The sequence below is a fragment of the Haplochromis burtoni genome, unplaced genomic scaffold, assembly GCF_018398535.1.
Source record: "Haplochromis burtoni strain Fernald_Lab_line unplaced genomic scaffold, NCSU_Asbu1 Contig_2, whole genome shotgun sequence".
Lineage (NCBI taxonomy): Eukaryota > Metazoa > Chordata > Actinopteri > Cichliformes > Cichlidae > Haplochromis > Haplochromis burtoni.
In genome coordinates this window covers 6578195-6590895 of record NW_024582363.1, presented here as the reverse complement: position 1 = coordinate 6590895, position 12701 = coordinate 6578195, and the positions used below count along the sequence as shown (strand labels likewise).

General features: G+C 38.0%; 1 protein-coding gene across 5 annotated transcripts in view; it reads left to right on the top strand.

Annotated features, from left to right (window-relative positions):
* Nucleotides 1-5946, top strand: part of LOC102293801 (protein unc-13 homolog C) — a 113164-nt gene extending 107218 nt beyond the window's left edge. For 2 of the 5 annotated variants that reach the window (XM_005912871.3, XM_005912870.3), the window contains 2 exons: nucleotides 161-320; nucleotides 2224-5945. In XM_005912871.3, coding sequence (XP_005912933.1) covers nucleotides 161-320; nucleotides 2224-2509 — 446 coding nt within the window. In that variant the 3' untranslated portion in view covers nucleotides 2510-5945. Of the gene's footprint in view, nucleotides 1-160; nucleotides 321-2223 lie in introns of all 5 variants that reach the window. The other 3 variants (XM_014333147.2, XM_005912873.3, XM_005912872.3) reach the window with 2 other exon arrangements.
* Nucleotides 5947-12701: the final 6755 nt, after the last annotated feature.

The following is a 12701-nucleotide window of genomic DNA, read 5'->3' as shown; positions in this document are numbered from 1 at the left end:
TTTAGCCGTTTATCTGTGGGAACAAGATAAATACAGGTCCAAAAAGAGAAACTGAGCTTGGAATACACAATCTTTTTTGGCAGAATTAGTGGACTTTCCTTTCTTGTACCTGTGTCCATGTCGTAATGAATGAGATTATTATTTCCTCTGCGTTTCTCAGTGGTCGGAGTGAACAACCTCATCTGGCAAACCAACGCCATGTTCCGGCCATTTGTAGAAGTCAATGCCGTGGGTCCACATCTGGCTGACAAGAAACGCAAATTCAGCACCAAGACCAAGAATAACAATTGGTCACCAAAGTACAATGAAACATTCCAGTAGTAAGTATCTGTGTCCTCCTCGTCAGTTAAAGAAGTGAATAAAATTGTGAGCAATTTTATTCACTTCTTGTAATATTGTAATATTCTTTAATTTAGTGTCATTTTTTTCTATTACTGTCATTAATAATAATATACTTCATATATTTGCTTTTAAATCAGAAATCAGTGTGCTATCTGCAAACTACAAACACAAAGTGTAAATAAAATATGGATGCATCCTGGAACTGTAATGTCACCTATTGTTTTGTGGTCTACTCTTTCAAAAGATATTTTTGGCAGAGTTGTGTTTGGACAACAGGTCTCAGTATCAAGTTATCAAATAGCAAATGTTAACTAGCCTAGACAACTAGGGTGCATCTATATACAATATAAAAGATAGCTGGAGCTTTGAGGTCTGTAAAGAGAAGCCAGTGCTGAAGCCCCTGAAACCTGCATTATGCATTATGGCCAGCAGGGGATAACTCCTCTGTTTGCACAAAGATTCTTGTTATACAGAGGTGTAAGGGAACTTAGCCCTTGGTTCCCTTTCTCAGGGACCTCAGTCAACACTTTTGGGAAGACTTCATGTCCTTGATTGCTAGTTTCCAATCATACTGAAAAGAACATGAACCCCTTTTGATAAATCATGGTCAATCTAAGATTCAGAAAAGATAATGGATGACTAATAACTTACAATTTACAACTTGAGCAGCAATAAGCAGCCAGTGTCCCTCAGTTTCTCTGTCAGATACACTGTGTTAGTCATGTCCATCACAGTGGCTATATCTTTTATATACTATATTTCTGCATCACACAGTGACGAATGCTAATAATTTGTCCAAAATTTACATAATGAAAAATGTTACTTTTGTTGTAGTTCAGTAAAATGAACTACACAGTGAGCCATATTATTTATCAGGTTTTTCCTTTTTAAACTGAATGCCAGAATGACAGTCCTGTCCCAGTTCAGTCCACACCATCAGTCATCTATAATAATAAAAATGTCCCATGTAGGGGAAATAAGCTGAAGAGACACCAAAAAAAAAAAAAAAACAAGTTCCAGGTTCTACGTGTTTGTTTCTGTTTTAAAGTTGGGCACTTCAGGTCTCAGGTGGCTATTCAACAAACTGCAGTTTTTGGCACATCACCTTCATTTTTAACAACTGAGATTGCTGCACACTACAAAGAAAGCAGCAGAAATCTATATGCTTAATAGTACTTGTAACACCTTACTTTTCTAACCTTAGAATGTACATTATTAAGCAGCATTATTTTTGTAATAAAAGCAAATCAAGCAACTGTTTTAACGTGACAATTTTAAGCATTGTATTTCTCAGAGTCAGGCCCACTCAGCCAAGCCATAGATCTGGAGTGATCTTAGCGTTAGCAGCGCACATTGTGATGTCTGCATATATATTCATATGGCATTGTCATTTGAATTTCAAGAAGCCACAGGTTTCTGTGGATAATTAGAAAAAAGCCTAAAAAAAAAAAAGCTCAGAATAATTGCTCTTTTGAATAGATACATTAATTTCCCTCACAAAACATGATTGGGTTTCTCATGATTGCCACGCATACAGTAAGGAGGCTTTTCACTGTGGAAATGTCATCATGCCAGACTTGTTTACTGACAGGCTATATTCAGCTGTAAACAAAGCCAAATGTCAGCAGTTCGTTCACATTCTTGTACAGTTCCTGACAGGAACACTTATTAAGCTTATATGATAATAGGAAAAAAGTGCATTTAGGTTAGTTTCATGTACTTTTAAGTGACACTCAGACACCCTCTCACTGCCTGTGATGTAAATTTTCATTACCCATGATGGTTGTTTTAAAAGTAGGATTTAGGACTACTTTTTAAATCTGTTCATGTCTAATTTCTTTCTAAGTCACACCCCAACCTCATCCTTGTCATTTTTCTCAGTGTTCTGAGTAACGAACACGGTCCAGAGGCCTATGAGCTTCATGTCTCAGTGAAGGACTACTGCTTTGCCCGTGAGGACCGCATCATCGGCATGACCGTCATCCCTCTCAAAGAGCTGGCAGACAAGGGCAGCTGCGCCGCCTGCTACCCGCTGGTGAAGAGCATCTCCATGGACGAAACGGGCATCACCATCATGAGGATACTCTCTCAAAGGACCAACGACGAGGTGGCCAAAGAGTTTGTGCGTCTCAAGACAGACACGCGCTCGGCGGAGGAAGTGTCATAACGTGGAGCAAAAAAAAAAAAAAACCCCACAGTATTAAATGAGTTGTGTTGTCTTAGGTAAACGATAGCGAGGGAAAGATGGAAGATGAGAAAGAGCAGTAGCAACAGTTGTTCTTTCGGGATAGAGGATCACTCAGAAGGAGAATAAGATTGTCCAAAGAGAAATGGAGGAGGCCCAAATGTGGCGAGGCAGCAAACAGAGAGAGAGAGAGAGCGAGAGAGAGAAAGTTGTGTTTGTTTGTTTGTTTTTGTGCATGTGTGTAAAACATCTGTTGGAATGTTCATTTTAAAACTACAGTATGTACAAGTGTTTACTTACCGTATGCTTACTATTAAGTACTATATTCTACGAGTTATGTTAATGAGACATGATACCTTTTGTACAACATTAGTCATTTTGAACAGAGATTTGTTCCAATAAAGTGCCAAACCAGTGGAAAAAAAAGAACAAAATCAACGTATATGAATTATGGTGAACTTAGTATGTTTGAAATTTGCTCGATTATTTTGTCCGGTGTAAGTCATTTTCTGACCATGTGGCGTTTCGATTGTTGCAAATTCGTTTATTTTGCACCCTCGTTTTTTGGCCTCACGTGCTTCCACACAGCACTGATGTGCATGTCCTCTTCTCGGTCATGTCTCTCCCATGATTCCACAGTGACCGCTGAGCAGGGTCCTGTCCCCTTGCCTTCAAACTGTTTGTATTTTAAGTCGACCTGAAAATAGACCATGTTTTTTTAAATGGCGATGACTGCTATCTAAACCTTCATAGGTGTTTGTAATTTTATAACCATGACAACAATGACGACAGCCTCCAGTGCTAACAGTCCTAGCAGAAAGGATGGAAATGTTTTCTTTTTCTTTGGCTTTTTGTTCTTGGTTTTTCTGCCATCGGCTTCCAACCTTTCTGAATGACCACTGTGAACATGAGCTTTGGAAGGCAAGCTTACATGACATTGCTGACAGTTTGATATTATTGTTTCATATTTTTCCGATAACTTTGTTCCTGATAAACTGCCAAAGTTATATAAAGTATTTGTACAAAAGCAATCCATTACATGTATGAAGATATATATGTACATGTGATCTTTACTTTTTCAATGCTTAATATTTGATTGTTGATAGGGTGGTACTAAGATTTTATTTTTTTTATTTCATGTGAAGCTGTTAACCGATACAAAAGTTGCACATGTTACTTTATACATTAGTTTTATCAGCTTCTGTCATTGGAATTATTTTTCTTCATAAAGGAAAGAGTCTAACATTTGGTAAATATGCAACATTCCTATGTATTGCACTGATGGCGAATTGTATGTCATGTAAATATATTTAGTGAGATATTGTACAAAAGTCTACTTTTCTTCTATGTGCATAAAGTATGTGCAAATGTGTTAAAACATCCGGGTCCTTTTGGAAATTGTCCAGTAAGCTTCCCTTTTATCCATCATAACCGCCATGGAAATTACATTACCCCTTAAAGGGCTTCTGCATGCATTTTATTTCGCAGTCAAAAAAGGAACAAACTTAATGGAGCTGGCTCTGAGATATTTTTACATCCATAACACACGTTTTTATAAAACTCATAACATTATGCCTACAGTATCCACAATGCGACTCAACTGCCAACTAAATACATCCTTTCTAAAACAGCCAAGTGTGTGGCATAAAGGTCTGGTGGAACAGAGGTGCCAAAGATTCTTTTTGCATAAAAAAAAGTTTAGAAATCATAATTCGTTACATCAGAATATGTCACCATATCTGTCACGGATAAAAGAAAAAGTAAGTGATAAACACAAATAGACCATTTAAAAATAACCATTTTTGTGTAAGTGAGGCCATAAACTAACCGTCTTGGTCATTTTATTCTAAATACTGACGCAGTTGCTACATTCAGTCTTTTCCTTGTCTAGCTTGTCATGTGTGTTTTGGCAGAGAACTAGGTATATTCATAAATTTAACATGCTGTTTAAAGGCACAGTCCTCAACTGTGTACTCAGACACAGTCACCAATGAGGGAGAAACAACTGCTACTAAACTGCTACAGTGGAAGCAGATCTTTTCTGAAGATTTGGTATAGCGCCTTATAGGAGAGGTATATTTTTAACTCCTCCTCATAGGTGCAGGCACAGCTGGAAGCATTATGTTTTAAAAATCCAGCTCTAATGACCGTGATATTTACTGAAGGAACTTCTTCAAATTTGGCACAAATGGCAAATGTTCTGATATTAGCTGATTAGAACTTGGTGGTTAAAAATCAACTCCCAAATTCATTTAACAATTCATATACCAATTAAGGTCAATTTCACACAATTTTTTATAATAATATTGAAGTCATGAAGTTATGATGCCGATACCAAGATATCAGAGGTCAGCATCCAGTGACGATAACATCAGCATGTACTGTCCTCATTTCAAGGAGTCATGAAGCACATTTATGGCAGCACTGATATCAATCAGACTTGTAATACTGAAGTTCCATTTTACATTAATACCTTTTACTAAATTCCCTTTAACTGTTTAATACATAAAAATGGATCTGGACAGGAATGGATGTAATTGGAACCATGCAAAGGCATACAGCCATGAGGCATGGGTTCTAGTTTAAACAAATGGGAGACCTAAAAGTATGATTTTCATGGTGAGGGGTTTCAAGGTGAGAGCTACACTTTGTTGCCAATTGAACGTTTCAAGGCCTTCTTCACATTCTCCCTACCTACTATACAGACTTCAGATTGACGTTTGCACACGGCAGAGTTACAAAGCTGACACATGATTAAAGATATACACCCTTCTCATCATTTTTCTTTAAAAACACCTTCAAATCTTCCCACACAGCATGAAGACTTTACTTTGTATTTCATGGTGCGTGACATGAGTGTTTTCAGATCTGTTATGCTCTACTTACTTGACACCCACAAGAAGAATCGCACATCTAGAGGAAATCATCTCACTAAAGCATGTCACTTGGCAAACCCATAATGCCATATTTATGCATTTATCTGTGGGCTATCTGTATTTCTGTCTTATAACATGGGCAAGACGTAAAAGAAGCAACATACTGTATAACTGTCATTCAAAATGTCATTCAATTATGCTTTTGAAAAACTACCTCTGATTATTCTTGACTAAACCGGTCCTTTGGTCTAAAGCCCACACAGTGCATCTAATCGCCTGGAACCAGAACATAAGAGGGCTACACAAAGTAAGTCCATTTGTCAGTGTCACACTTTTCTTGAAATCTGTAGTTCAGTTATACGGGAATGGCCAAAGAAAGAAATATGTAAGAGGTATCAAGGGATATACAAAGGATAGAGAAATAAAGATAAAGAGTGAAGAATGTCAGGAAATGGGAATATGCAGAGGTTATTTTTAGAGCTAGAGCGTTTCTATTATACATTTAGAGGATCAATAAAATTCTTTCACATGGGTATGGTGACACTATGTGTTTGAAAAATAACATAAACTTCCCCACTGGGAGTTCATTACTCATTAATAATGACACATTTATGATTTTTATGTCTTGTAGCATTCTTTATGGATACTATTTTTAGCAAGCTAAATATTGCTAGTAAATTAAACACAGTGAGAAGCTGAGAATGTAGTTTTTACAAACTAAAATTGATCATATTCCCTAAAAACAACTATAAGATGCCTTTTAATATACTGGAGCTAATAGTTTGATGTCACAAAGGTTTTGTTTTAAAAGTGTGTCTGAAATGTTGCAGGAAATTTCATCATTATCTTCTAAAATAAAGTGCAAATCATCCCATTCTCCACCTCACCTGAAACTATGTCTGCATTTTTTACAGAAGACTTCCATCATTGAAACTATTCCAGTCATGCCACATTATTTTCTTTCCATGTAACCAAAGAAACAAGAAGAAGAGGAAAGAGGAAAAACTAGAGGGGTAAAATGTGTCAGGGAAGGAAAACACTGCTGCTTTCACTTATATGAAACACTAACCTCACTCATCCTACAGTGGAGCTATCAAGATGTAAAATACACATGCACAACTTTGACCACTCCTTTACATACTGCCAGCCCCTCCAGGGAATTTAGGATGATCTGCAGCTTGCTGCAAAACACGAACTGATGCTCCGTGAGAAAGTGGTAGATATAATTTATGGCAAGATCATGACTTTCTTGTTGGATTAAATCAGTGAAAATACAGGCTAAATGTATACCAGGCACGACTAATTGAGCAGGTGACAGGTGGGTAAAACAGCAGTAAAGATCAGCAAGAGGAAGATACATTTTCCAGTTCACAGAAACAGGTCCATCTGTGGGATAATGTAATGCTGCCAGCTGTTATATATGAGTGACAGCCTGGCAGGCATGAAGAATCCAACCTGGACTAGTGTGTGTCCTTCAAAGCAATCTTCCCCAGTTTGTTCTTCAGGGGGAGATTGATACAACTCCCCTTTAGGGAAGGATTGTTCACTCACAGCATGGATTTTGATTTTAAATCACACAGAAGATCCAAAATGAAGTGATTCTAACCTTTTGGCAAACTGTATACTAAAAGAGTTAATTCATGATACAAACTTTCTAAAATGACTTTATATTGCTAGAAATACAACTTCACCATGATCTATAAAACATAAATTAAAGGCAATACTGCACTACAGCACAAAATAAAAATATGAGTATATATAAAGTATAGTTAAACAGAAAAGGGGAGCAAATGAGTCCTCCCAGGGGAAATGCTTATTTAAATATTTATCAATCTAGTTTGTATGAATGCAAACTAAGCTCAATATGTTACTGAAGGCATGTCTGTGAATAAATTTAGCTATTTTGATCTTAATGGTCCAAACATTATGTAGCCCCCAGGATAAATAATATTTGGATGTATTTTGTCATTAGTTCTGAGCTCACTGTTTGTTGCAAACCTATAAGGAATTCTGAGAAATACTTGATGCCCATCATATTCAGATATTAGATCTTTAATCAGGGAAACCTGTAAGAGCTTGGAATTTGTATGTACAGGGAAAACAATAGTAGCTATTAGTATATTTAATAATAAATATTTATCTAATAAAGTAATCTATATTTTATCTTCATACCATGAACGATTGCAGGCCTTCAGGCACATGGGTCAAGATATGCCCCCCTTAATGACCAGAAATAGCTACATGAAATTCTCAAGACTGAAAGACACATTTTAGCCACATTTTAGTGCTTTTGTCCAGAACTTGGTAAATATTGTTGAAGTACTGGAGCCTGCTCCCGATGCTTAGCGGCTAGCTCCACCTGCATCGTCGCCTCGCCAGCGTTTCCACTGACTGAACCAATGACATGAGTGTTCATCATTTCAACAACTTGTAAAACACCCAGCCGCTCACAGCATTGCAAGCCATGCGAATTTATCCACAAATAGAATTTTAGCCATTAGAGAAAAAAATACTCAAAATCATCTCACAGACATAACATTATGTACAACCACTTTCAGTACCACTGATATTTATTTGGAGTCTCTTTCTAAACCATTAATGCAAAGCTTTCCAAAGTGTGGGGCCTTTGCAGGGGGGGGGGGGGGGGTGGTATGAAAAGAGAAAAAAAAACAAAAACGCTTGGACACTGCTCCCACACAAAGGCAAAGCAGGAGGTGAAGCATAGCTGAAACCAACTTCCTTCCAAGCCAAAGACTAGAAAATATGGTGAAGCATATCTTCCCTTTGGTTTCACCTGCATAAGTGCCAAGGTAGGTCTCCCCTGCATAATTGGTTTTCCCTGCATGGTAGCACGAGCTGGGCTCTCCAAATCACGGACAAACGGTATCCCACATTCTTGATTTTTAGTTCACAAACAGGTCTTGTAATGACTAACTACTCCTGACATTTTGGAAATGTTAGCTCTTTATACATAATATCAGGTTGATCCTGCCCTAATTTGTTCCCCGTCTAAATCACGGACAAACAGTATCCCACAGCGGTTTATGTTTTTAAACCCATTTTGCACAGAGAGGCATTTTTGGAAAAATGTATTGATAGCAATGTTGAATATTATTACACAGGAAAAAAACAACTACACGTAAAATAATCACACCGTGACGCCTCTGCCTTTCTAAATGGAGGGACAGTAAATGCGTGTGTACATATAAGCATGTAAAACCTGAAGATAGTAAGATTAACAGTATTTTGTCTGTATTTGCAATTCATCTCATGTAAACAATAACGTGGCACACAGCGTGATGTGAAAAAAGGCCCATACCTTTGACATTGCCTGACGAACTCTGTATTCCTCGTCCACACTTAAACACAAAAAAGGAGTTTTAAAAAATCTCCGTTTTCGGTGATTCCAAACGCCGTTTAAGTGTGGACGAAACAGCTGCGTTTTCAAAAATACCCGTGTATGTGTGGACGTAGCATAAAAGAGTTAGTAGTTTATTTTCTTACTACCTGTAACTTATTGCAGATTACTTGTATTTGCTTAATTTTTTACTAAATGTTTGAGGTTACTAAATGAGAGCCATATATGAGGATATTCATATAAAATTTCAATAGAACGGTAGCAGTATAATAGTATAATATCCTTGTAAGTGGATATCAGGCCCTTGTAGAGCAAAATTAAGTATTTTGGTCTAAATAACCCAAAATGTGCACATATGTGGACGCCAGGTCCTAGGAGGTTAAAACGTGTGCGAAAAGAATGAATTCTGCATATTCTTCCCACACATTCTTCTTTATAAATCACAGTTCATGTGTACATCTAGCCTCTGTTCTTTATCTGACAAAAAGGTGAATACGGTGCAAGTTATATTTGCATTAATTACATTTAAAACATAGAGACTCATTTTGTAGTCTATTTTTTGAAAGCAGCATTTAGCGGTGGGATCCACGCTTAGCTCATCAAGTATCGGTGTGACAAGATGTCCAGATCTCTGCCCCACTTCTCCCTATGGTTTCCCTCTCTCCATGACTGGTGCCTGGTGATTCTCCTTTACTCCTCTCATCTCTTTAATAAATCATCAGCAACATTTGTCCAGGGAGGTGCTTGTATCTGTTGTAAGGAAGGTAACATTGTGTGACCTGCATGTGGATGCACTGTTGCTGTGTTGTGTCCCCATGAACTATATATATATATGAAATGCACCTAAATATGTGTTTTTGTATGTGTCCTATGGGTACACTCTGGCCATGCCCTTTCTCCCTAACCAATCTGGCAGAGTGTAATTACAACTCCATGTCTCAGTGGGCACAGGGAGCCTGCTCCTCCTTATGCCATTAAACAGAGGAAAACAAGTCTACAGCCACAATGGGGAATGAGAGTCTGCCACTGAGGCACTGAGGAGAACACTATACTCGTTGAACATTAAGTGACCACCATAGAGGCACAATGTAGGGTCTAATGGACACTAGACACAGCAAGGCATTGCTGCAGTGACCTCGGTAACATTATGCAGGATAACAGCTTTGATAGATCAGATGTTGACATGAACTATGACTCTGGGCAGTCAACCGTTAGCATGTAGTCAGCTCAAACAATTCAGTAATTGCTTCTGCTGGTTGACAGCTTTATAGCAAACACATATGACAGGAAAGGAGGGGGGAACATAATTTATTTCCTTCTGTGATACATTCATCTGGATGTAGTTTACAGTTCACTGCGCACAATTTCATTTTGCAGCTTTTGATTAAAAAGAAGTGTCTGGATCTAGAATCTGGTCACCAGATCACTCAATGGCAAATATATAACTGTGATTTGACAAATCATTACATTTTAAAGCTGGGAGCTGTCCTATCTCTATAAAACAGTTTCACAAATACCACAAATTGAAACTAGCTTAATGGGGTCTCAGAACAGTAAATATCTACTGTCTGCTGTTTGTTCCAAAACCGCAGGGCCCCTGAATCATTTATGTGGTGGCCTTAAATACTTTGCGGGCTTTATTTAAAAGTTATATAAATTCTCTCCCTTTTTGTGGCTTTTTTTTTTTTTTTTTTGCCTGGCACATCCTAAACTGAGGAATATTTCTGTCTCTGTCTACACTGGGCCACTGAAAAAAAACAGCAAAACATTCCCTCCTCATAAATCACCTGCATGATTTCAAAGAGAGAACAAAGGACATGGCTTGCACAGCAAATATCTGTCCCACTCCATCTTTACCTCATGGGAGACCACAGAAAGCCTCTTGGCCTGCTACCCTACACACTCAATAGTTTTTTTTCCCCATACTGCTGCTTTCCTTTACTTGAGTGGATGCAGTAACCTTAAAGGGATGGTTTTCATTTTATAGGCCAATAGGAGTCTGTACCCACCAACAAGAGATTTAATGAAATGTTTAAACCTTATGGTTTAGGGCTTTCTTCTGTTAGTGAATTTGGATACCTTTGTGCACAGGATGAGGCTTGTGTGACAGCCCCTTACCATTTACTTTAATCTATGTGAAACAATGCTTTAAGGGTGCTGAGAGCTCAGTACGCTGCAGGTAGTAGGTCTGAATGAAGGAGGGATTGAGCAAGGCCATCTGTCTGTGTGTAATTACAGCTTTGGGCCTCAGTTGGATCCCACTCTCCTCAGTCTGAATGCTAGGCAGCCTGGCCAACCTGTAGCCTGGCTGAGAGGTAATGCTGGCTTTGTCCACTTAACTACAGCTTACATGGCTGCAGGTCAGGAGGCAGCTCTCTAGCTCACCTGATATGAGCATGAGGTTTATAATTTAAGACAAGCCAAGTGTCACAACAAGTTGATTTATGTGCCTTTTTCCCATGACAAATTAGTTATTTATGCTTGTTCTCCACCATGATTTTTTATAATGTATAATCCCACAAACATTTGTGTAGCATTAGGGCCTGGCATGTGAAATGGATATAGCATGCTACTTGTATGCATGTCCTGCCTCACAAATCCACCATCAGTGTGACATAGCTTCGTAGAGTTGAGCATAATCTTATATGCAAGCAGCCTTAGCTGCTATACAGTGACAGTTTTGGTATTAATTTTATTAATATTAATAATATTTTATTAATATTAATAAAAATATTAATTTTTACTCAGTTGTATATAGTATTTGTATTTGTATTCTATTTTTATCTTATTGTATATTTTTATTCTATTTTATTCTACTGTATATGGTATATTATTTTATTCTATTCTGTACAGCTGTGTACTGTATTTATTCTTATTGTATTCTAATTTTTGCGTCATAACTTTTGCACTGTCCACTTCCTGCTGTGACAAAACAAATTTCCCATGTGTGGGACTAATAAAGGTTATCTTATCTTATTAATCATAATCACTTGAACAGCACCACCTTTGACACTACACACTCTGTTGTATTTGCCAATTTGCCAAGTGACACATGTGAAATGTCTATGTATATTTATGTACAGGGTTAAATGTGTATTCATAATTGTATCTTTTTGCATGTGTGTATGTGTGTTTGTGTGTGACATTTGGGATTTGGGCAAGTTGTCAGACTTGCTAATATCAGCAGTGACAGAATTTAAGATGGACAGCCTTCCTATTGCTTCAGCTCTGAAGATCAATAACCAGGGAGTGTTGCACTTCACAGTTGGAAGGCAGCTATGTTTCAATTTCAACATTAGGTCACCACAGTCTGGCCCTGTTTTTGTCCAGACTGCAGAGGGTGGAGGAAAGCCCTCTGGCAGATGGTCAGAGAGAGGGGTTTCATCCCTTTCCACCAAACTGCTTAAGTGTCTGTGCTTCTCTAAATGGACATGTGGCATTACTGCATCCCAGGCCATTCATTATACTCTACAACGTGTTTATTTCCACATGACAAAAACTAGCACCCTGAAGCAAAGTAGAAGCAACTGACAAGTTTGATTCTGTACAAAATTTTGTATGGTGTTTTTCTGCAAGTGTCCCATAAGAAAGAATGAATAGAATGAATAGAATTAAACCACATATAAAAATATTTAGCTTTTTTTGTATTTGTAGCTGATGACTGGTTGCTCTGATTCTAATCGGTATAAATGGCATTTAACACCCTTATGAATGATTCACTCCCAATGGTAATTGCTCAATTTACAAGCTTAACTCGGGATCTGAGTTAAACACACAGTCCCATAGTCACGCCTGCTATTATGGAAGTAGAGACTGGGGAGGAGGTGATGACTTGCCCATCACTGGGAGTGATGTCACAGATGTGCTTAAACAACAGCACATTGGCAGGGCCCCTGAGGTGGATGAGATTGACCCTGAGTCCCTGAAGACTCAGGGCCAA